The sequence below is a fragment of the Microtus ochrogaster genome, assembly GCF_000317375.1.
Source record: "Microtus ochrogaster isolate Prairie Vole_2 chromosome 6 unlocalized genomic scaffold, MicOch1.0 chr6_random_2, whole genome shotgun sequence".
Taxonomy (NCBI): domain Eukaryota; kingdom Metazoa; phylum Chordata; class Mammalia; order Rodentia; family Cricetidae; genus Microtus; species Microtus ochrogaster.
In genome coordinates, this window is record NW_004949095.1 from 5,414,467 (window position 1) to 5,423,810 (window position 9,344).

General features: G+C 42.6%; 1 protein-coding gene across 1 annotated transcript in view; it reads right to left on the reverse strand.

Annotated features, from left to right (window-relative positions):
* The window catches only part of Axdnd1 (axonemal dynein light chain domain containing 1), an 85,054-nt gene that overhangs the window by 63,471 nt on the left and 12,239 nt on the right, over window positions 1-9,344 (reverse strand). Inside the window, exons 6-10 of the mRNA XM_005363907.2 lie at window positions 7,937-7,993; window positions 7,272-7,374; window positions 6,063-6,184; window positions 2,479-2,619; window positions 949-1,053 (exon numbers count right to left, since the gene is read on the reverse strand). Coding sequence (XP_005363964.1) covers window positions 949-1,053; window positions 2,479-2,619; window positions 6,063-6,184; window positions 7,272-7,374; window positions 7,937-7,993 — 528 coding nt within the window. The remainder of the gene's footprint in view (window positions 1-948; window positions 1,054-2,478; window positions 2,620-6,062; window positions 6,185-7,271; window positions 7,375-7,936; window positions 7,994-9,344) is intronic.

The window sequence follows — 9,344 nt, forward strand, 5'->3', positions numbered from 1 at the left end:
TCTCTCTCTCTGTGTTGTTTGTCTGTTGTGTGTCTGTGTGTGTCCCTAACAAAAGGCTTTGAACAGCACAGAAAACATCATATGGGAAGGAAAGGGACACTTTACAGACATCTTTAACAGTTTTACAAGGGATTAAGTTTCTGACTCCAGCTGACCCAGGTGACCCTGACAACAAACAGTACTACAAACACTGTTGTTTATCAGTCAATATCTATAATGGACATTCGTTTTACAAGATTGCTTTCAATGTTTGTATTTGCTGTTTCCAGGCAACATCATAGCACACATGCATTGTTCTGGGCCAGGGGATGAAAGAGTACATAATTTAAGATGGTAACTATGCAGTAGCTTAAGTTGTAAAGTTTACTACTTGGAGCCAGGTGGTGGTGGTGCACGCCTTTAATCCCAGTACTTGGGAGGCGGAGGCAGATGGACCTCTCCAAAGCTACACAGAGAAACCCTGTCTCAAAACAACAACAACAACAAACCCATGAAGTTCATTGTTATAATGTTCTCTTAAAGGCAGGTTAAGCTAACCGCTGAGCACAGAGTGGGCTATCAGCCTTAAGTCTTACTTAAGTGAAGTCTGACTGTGAAGTCCAGCAGGAGCTCCAGTCTCTTCAAATGCAAACAATAGGTTCAGAATATTGCATTGCCACCCCAGTGCTTTCACTGTGTTTCAGGGAACAGACACAGATGTGGCTCCTCCAGAGCAGCCAGGGGCAGGATACAAACATGACATGTGCCCATACGGCTTCATTAACTGATATGAGCCAGAGATGGCACCTGAAGGGCTCTGCTAACTGTCACCTTTAGCCTTCATAATCACCCTAGGAAGCAGGCGATGGTGCAGCCTGGATTTTACATATGGGCCAGTGCTGTCCCAGGAAAGTCAGATGATTAAACATCTCTTTCCATTATCAAGTACTTTAAGCTTTGGTAACTCACTTTGCATTTTTTTCTGCTTCCAAAATAGCTTCTGCCAAATCCTTCTGGGCCTTCTCTGCCTCCTTTGTTAATTTGTTGTCATGGGCCCGAACCAGACAAAGTTCCCTGAAGGGGGAAGGGGGAAGAGAGAAATTTCAAACTCAAAAAACTTCCAAAAAAGTTTTGACCCTAGAAACCAGACTTGCATATAATCTCTGTGCATCCCTCCTTTTGTTTTCTACCCTCAAACCAAGCTGAAACCTCCAGCGTACATCCTGGGTGGACTCTTGTCAGGTCTGACAATGGACGTGGGCTGACAGGGAAAGCAAAACCATGTGACAGGTGCATCTTCTAGAACTCAGCAGGAGCAGATGCTGTACCCACTCTGGTCTGCCTTGCCTGTGCTCTTCATTCTTGCCGTTAGTCATCTTGATACAAGGTTAGCCCCAAACCATATTGCTATGGTGATGTGGGAGGTGATGTATGCTGTGAATATGTTTTATTGCCATTGGTTAATGAAGAAGCTGCTTTCAGCCAATGGCTTAACAGAGTAAAGCCAGGCTGAAAGAGATATATAGAGAGAATAGGCAGAATCAGAGACACGCCATGTAGCCCCCAGAGAAGACAGACACAAACCACCAGCCAGAACCTTTGCCAGTAAACCACAAGCCTCGTGGTAAAATATAAAATAATAGAAATGGGTTAATTTAAAATATAAGAGCTAGCTAGCAACATGCTTAAGTGATTGGCCAAGTGGTGTTTTAATTAATATAGTTTCTGTGTGATTATTTCAGGTCTAAGCAGCCAGGAATGAACCAACAGTCTTCAATGACAAATTGGTGCCCTCTGCCAACACTATAGTATATTTATTTTCTTTGGGATTTGAACACTAACATCTTCAATCCTGGATGTGTTCCAGAAACATGATTAAAATAAGTATCTATAATGTGGAACAGTTTCTTCTCTATCAAATACAGGCAGAATTTTAGCTTTCAGTTTAAAAGAGTAAGCCAGCCTTCTGCCTCTCTCCCAGGACCCAGCTCTCCTGGTTTTCATGTTAAGCACTGAAGGCACAAGAGCCTTTGCCTCTAACCACTCCTCTCCATTGTTCTCGGGCTGCTTGTTCATTTCCTGGCTTCCCAGACTCCTGAAATAATCAGACAGAAACTATATTATTTAAATCACTGCTTGGCCAATCACTTAAGCATATTGCTAGCTAGCTCTTCCATCTAGAATTAACCCATTTCCATTAATTTATATTTTACTACGAGGCTTGTGGCCTACCAGCAAGGTTCTACCTTACAGCTCTCATCTTTCCCCTATGGCGGTTACATGGGGTCTCCTGACTCCACCTTCTTTCTTCCAGCATTCCATTTAGTTTTCCCTGCCTAGCTCTATTCTGCCCTATCACAGGCCCCAAACAGCTTCTTTATTAACCAATGGTATTCACAGCATACAGAAGGGAATTCCACATTACTCCATGATTCTCTACTATGGGTAAAAACAGGGCTCTGTCTTCTGCTTTGTGTTGAGGAGCATTAAGGTTTTCACCTGGTCAACTCCTCAATCACATTCTTGAAGTTATACAGTTCTTCTAAGATGCGCTGGTCCATCATCCGCTGAGTTACCAAGTCTTTGTAGAAATCAATCATCTGCCGAGCAATTTGGTCAAGCATTTGCACATATTTCTCTCTGCAGGAGAAACAAAGGAAAAGGAAAGGAAGAGAGACAGGAAGAGGAATACAAGCAAGAAAGTACTGTTAAGAGAATAAATGGCCAATAGGCAGACATGAACTGTATGTGGAAAAAAGGTCAGAAAGAAAACAGGAACTTAGGCTCCTGTCCCACAGCAGATGCAGCGAGTCAACTATGATGAGACAGAACCAGAGACATGGCTACTAGGATATAAATAATATCTGCGATAGAAACAAAAATAGAATGTGTTTTAGTTCTTCTAAATTATAAACTCTTGAGAGAGGAACAATGTCATAATCTATATATTAATAACCAGAGTGCCTTGAATACAGTGAGATTTTTCATATACTTGAATTCATAGGTGACACTTTCCTTAAACTGACTAAACGTAAAAAGATACCAACTATTTAAAAACTATTCAAATGCTTTCACCCAAAACAGTTGTTTCTTTTGCTCTTAGTCCTGTACTTCTTTTATCTCATCGCCCTTGGCTTTATTCTGAGTTTGAGCCCATGGGCTGCTGTTCTGTTGTTTCCCCCATTTGACACTCCTCACAGTATTCTAGTTACTCCTTTCCTGATCCTAACCAGGCTCTAATGATTTTGCTTCTACCTCCTCAAACTGGTCAGACAGCAGGAAGAGGAAATCCGTACTGGAGGTGTGGCTCAGCAGGGAAGGGCCTCCTCTGCCCTCATACACACAATACACAAACACAATAATAATTTTTACTGAACCTCATAGAAAAGTGGGGAGTATCCTTGAATGGGGAGTATTCTTGGCACAGGAGACCACTTCCTAGATATAACACCAGTAGCACAGACACTGAGAGCAATAATTAATAAATGGGACCTTCTAAAACTAAGAAGCTTCTGTAAAGCAAAGGACAAGAGTCAACAAGACAAAATGACAGCCTACAGAATGGGAAAAATCTTCACCAACCCTACATCTGACAGAGAGCTGATCTCCAAATTACATAAAGAAGTCAAGAAACTAGACATCAAACTACCAAATAATCCAATTAAAAATGGGGTACAGATCTAAACAGAATTCTCAACAGAAGAATCTCAAATGGCCAAAAGACACTTAAGGAAATGCTCAACATCCTTAGTCATCAGACAAATGCAAATCAAAATTACTCTGAGATACCATCTAACACTGATCAGAAAGGCTAAGATCAAAAACAGCAATGACAGCTTATGCTTGAGAGGCTATGGAGGAAGGGGAATGTTCCCCATTGTTGATAAAAGTGCAAATTTGTGCAGTCACTTTAGAAATCAGTGTGGTGATTTCTCAAAAAATTAGGAATTAATCTACCTCAAGACCCAGCAACACCACTTTGGGGCATATACCTAAAGGAGACATAATCACATCACAAAGATACTTGCTCAACTATGTTCACAGCAGCATTATTCATAATAGCCAGAACCTGGAAACAACGTAGATGCCTCGCAACTGAAGACTGAATAAAGAAAATGTGGTACATTTACACAATGGACTTTACTCAGAGATAAAATGACATCTTGAAATTTGCAGACAAATGGGCAGAACCAAAAAAAAAAAAAAAAACCACATCCTGAGTGAGGTAAACCCAGATGTAGAAAGATAATCATGTGTAGTCACTCATAAGAGGCTACACATATAATATGAACTCACTCATAAGTGGATACCAGACATAAAGCAAAGGATAACCAGCCTTATTGTAGACTGTAGTCTACAATCCTAGAGAAGCTAGAACTCTCTTCCAGAAACTGATGGAAGATGCAGAGATAGATCCACAACTGACCACTGGGCCGAGCTCCCAGAGTACAGTCGAAGAGAGGGAGGAGAGATAATATGAACAAAAGGGTCAAGACCACGATGGGGAAACCCACAGAATCAGCTGACTCAAGCTAATAAGGAGCTCACTGACTCTGGACTGACAACTGGGGAACCTGCACAGGACCGAACTAGGCCCCCTGAATGCAGGTGACAGTGGTGTGGCGTGGGCAGTGTGTGTGGCATTGTCAGTGGGACCAGGATCTAACCCTAGTGCATGAACTGACTGGGTGGAGCCTGTTCTCCATGGAGAGATCCCGTGCTCAGCCTAGGCCCGGTATGGGGGAGGAGTGGGAAGGGTCTTGGTCCTTTCTCAGTGAGTGATGGGACAGACTTAGCTGACTTCCCAGGGGAGGTCTCACCTTCTCTGAGGAGCGGATGGAGGATGGGGTGGGGGGAAGGTGAGAGGAGCAGGAGGAAAGGAGGGAGGGGGAACTGGAATTGGTATGCAAAAAATAAATAAATAAATAAATAAATAAATAAATAGTAAAAAGATAATTTTTAAAAAGAAACTGATAGATTGGTATGACAGTGCATGCCTTTAATCCCTCCAAGGCATCAGAAGGTAGATCTTTGTGAGTTCAAGGCCAGCCTGGTCTACATAGCAAATACACAGCCTGCCAGGACTACATAGTGAGATGCTGAATTAAAAATGAGAAAGGAAGGAAGGAAGGAAGGAAGGAAGGAAGGAGGGAAGGAGGGAAGGAGGGAAGGAGGGAAGGAGGGAAGGAGGGAAGGAGGGAAGGAAGGAAGGAAGGAAGGAAGGAAGGAAGGAAGGAAGGAAGGAAGGAAGGAAGGGATGTTCAGGAAGCTCTTACATCTTTCCCTGGTTCCACAGAGAGTGAACTATAGATATATTGTTTGGCCAATGTATTCTTGCAATTTTTTGGAAAGAACCAAAGTCCTAAGAAGGATAATCATAGTAACAATAGTATTTATCACCTTTTTACTATTGATGATCACATATACAGAGCACCTATTTCTATTTCAATTTTAATGAAGTCGTTGTGACTCTGAGATAGGGCTGTGTGCACCCACAGGTGTGCCGACAACATGGCACTTGTGGAGGTCATGGGGCAATGTTCTAAAGCTGGCTCTCTCCTTCCACTGTCGATTTCAGGTCGTCAGGCATGCATGGCAAACACTCCTACCCACTGGCCCTGTCTTCACTCACCAGCCCTGTGTTCCCATTTAAATCTCACCGCAGTCAGGCATGGTGGCTCATACCTATAAGGCTATATAACAAGTTCGAGGCCAGTCTGAGCCACATAAGACTCTTTCAATAATTAATAGTCAATTTACTCTTTCCCCTGCCCTATCAAGCATCTCAGTACTTGACACAGAATAAGCACTCAACAAACACCACTGGTTTAGGAATGGATAGTGAGAAAACAAAAGCTTGGACTTTTGGATCTTAGCCAAGATGAAGATTTTACTGTTAGTTCATAGACATATTTTTGTAGCTTTCTCAAAAGCAGATGCAAGCACACCTCAACATGTTCAAAAAGATGCATTATGGAAGTAGTACAGTGGCTCCTATTAACCTGTATAATTAATATGCACTAATACTTATAATTCAGATTTTTGAAATGGGGAACCTGAAACATTCCGTTCACATTTCTAACCTGATTCTGGATAGTAGCTCTCCTCTGTCTATACAATCCACGCTGACTTGTCTAATTAGTTCATGAAATACTGTGTTGTAAATGGTCTGTTCCTTTTTCAACACATGTAGGAGTTGGTGCATCTGCCGGAGGTAAACCAGATAATCAGTACTTATCTATCACTACACACTGTATAAGAACTATCACATCGTACTCCATATACATGCATAATATGCCCATTAAATAAAACTAAGAGCTGGGCGGTGGTACTGCATGCCTTTAATCCCAGCACTCAGGAGGCAGAGGCAGGCAGATCTCTGTGAGTTTGAGGCCAGCCTGGTCTACAAGCGCTAGATCCAGGACAGGCTCCAAGGCTACAGAGAAACCCTGTCTCAAAAAAATAAAATAAAATACGGGGCTGGAGAGATGACTCAGTCAGTGGTTAAGAGTACTACCTGTTCTTCCAAAGGTCCTGAGTTCAATTCCCAGCAACCACATGGTGGCTCACAACCATCTGTAATAAGATCTGGTGCCCTTTTCTGGCCTGCAGGCATACATACAGACAGAATACTGAGAATACTGTACACATAATAAATAAATAAATCTTTTTTTAAAAAAGGAAAAATAAAATAAAAACAAGTATAATAAGATCAATCCATGGAGCCTTGAGAAATATAGTTACATGCCAAATAACAATATTTCAGTCAACAACAGGTCAAGTCATAACTAAGGTTCTGTAAGGTTAGGGTGGAACTGAAAAATCCCCATGACCTGATATTTTTATTGACCTCTGTCTTGATACGGATCTTTACCATTGTGCCACAACTGCTGTGGGGTTGTAGTGTCTATCCCTGCTAGGCTTGTGTGTCTGGGTTTATGTAAATCCCTACAAACATGTTTGCACAGCGACACCACCTAATGACGCCTCTCTCAGAACACATCCCCACAATTAAACAACACATAACTATACTAGCAGTTGTTGGTGTGGTGTTCACTCTAAGACAGGCCCTTTCTCAGCACTTAAACATGCCATTCTGTCTCACTCACAATCAACCCCATGAGGCAGGTACTATCATTACTTCTAATCAACAGATTAAGAAATTGAGGTACAAGCACATGAGATGATTTTCCCAGGGCCACCCACCAATAAATGGTGAATCAGATTCCAAACCAAGCACTGCCTCCCACGCACACACTGGTAACCACAGGGCTATTATGAGCGGCAGTTACCTTGGTTGGCCCTGCATGCTCCTCACTTTCCACTCCAGCCCGCTCCAGCATGGTGTCCATCACGTCACCCAGCTGGATGACTTCCACTCTTTTATTGGGTTTCCTAAATAGCAAAGGACACACTTAGAGAAGAGCATCTCATCAGGCCATCCTCGGAGGAAAGCAAAATGTCTCAGGAAATATACGAGATACTGAATACTAAAGGCAATTTAAAGGAGTAAGCCCAGATGAACTTATTTAGTGATTTACCAGTAACATGGTTTAAAACAATGAAAATACTGTAATTTTTTTCTTAAAAGAAAAATAATTCTAACCCCCAAAGGTGCTATATCACCATATGTTACTATATGTGACAGAAACACAGAAAAAAAGGAGGGGCCATAAACACTAGGCTTCAAGTGCAAGAGAGAAAGGCAGCAGAGATGCCAGTGCTTGGTGTACAGAACATAAGCACACATTACAGTGCGTGTGTGCCATGCTATGCATACTATCTGAATATGCAATGGCCACAGGAATACAACTAATGAATTATGTTCTTACGGGCAATTATTACCTTGGCTCTCTCTATGACTTGAATGTTTTTGTCTAATAACATACCAAGGAAAGGAAGACACACATGTGGTTACTCGTTCCGAGAGACACTTTAGAAAGCCCCCTGTACTCACATGGACGGGAAGAGCAGCAGCCTGTTCTCACTGTCTGTCAGCAGGGTGGTGTATTTGCTGCAACAGAGGAGAAAACGCTACTTCAAGAAAACATTTGGGGCTGAAGAAAACATTCTGGTCAGTGGTGGCACACAGGCCCTGGGACAGAGAGAGGAGAGGAGGGAAGGGGAGGGGAGGAGAGAGGAGGGGAAGGGAGGAGGAGAGGAGGGGAGGGGAAGGGAGGACGGGAGAAGAGGGCGGACAGTATCTGGCCTGTTCATCAGTTAGCACACCACAGATCCAGCACCTTGGTTGCTAAGAGCCATTGTCCACTAAACCGTGTTCTCTGGAGAAATTGCTGGGAAGTTGTCCGAGGAGTGGAAATGGAAGAAATTGCAACAGGACAAACCAAAGACCTGAATGGAATTTAAAAGCTTCGATGTGATTTTAAAAAGGTCCCTTGTGTGCATACGAGATCATCCATAAAAATCCACACAGAGATATAATGACACTGGTCGTATGTGGAACATTGTTAGTAAAGAATATTCAATTCCATTCCCTGACATATTGAAATACAAAAATTTCCTTGATTCATTAAAAAAAAAAGAAAACAAAACAAAAAAGAAAAAAAAAAGATATACCAGTATTTCCAACACTTGGGAGGCAGAGGCAGGAAGATAGGATAAACTCATCTCCTCACAGAGAGTTCGAGACCTACCTGAACCACAAGAGACTTTTTTTAAAGCCTTTGAGATGGCTCAACAGGTAAAGGCAAGTGCCACCAAGCCCAACAATCTGAGTTTGGTGCCTGGGACCCACATGATGGAAGGGGAGAATTGGCTGCCAAGAGCTATTCTCTGTGTCACCCCCTGAGCACACACACACACAAATGCAATCAACAGTTACAACAAAAGTGCCTTTTGGCATTTTCAAAGATGGCCAGGTGAGCTTGGGATGTAGCTCGATGGTAGAGCCCTTGCTCACAGGAACAAAGTCCTAGGTTCAACTCCAGTAGCAAAAAAGGAGAAAGAAAAGAAAAACAACTTTGCAATAGTGAACTGTTATTTTAGAAATTAAAAAAAAAAAAACAAACCTCATTTTCAAATGCGTACATAGGAATCAGCAAATGGCACAATGACTCATGTACAGTCTGGAACCACACCCTAGAGATGGGCATAGAGGAGGGCCTTCCACTGTCTGTGTGGTCACTGTTCCAACCCCTTCCGCAGCTAAGAATTTGGAATATCAGTGGTGGTGGTGGCACACACCTTTAATCCCAGCACTTGGGAGGCAGAGGCAGAAGGATCTCTGTGAGTTCGAGACCAGCCTGGTCTACAAAGTGAGTTTCAGGACAGCTAGGTAGGACCACACAGAGAAACCCTATCTCTGAAAAAAAAAGGAAGAAGAAGAAGGGGAGGAGGAGGAGGAG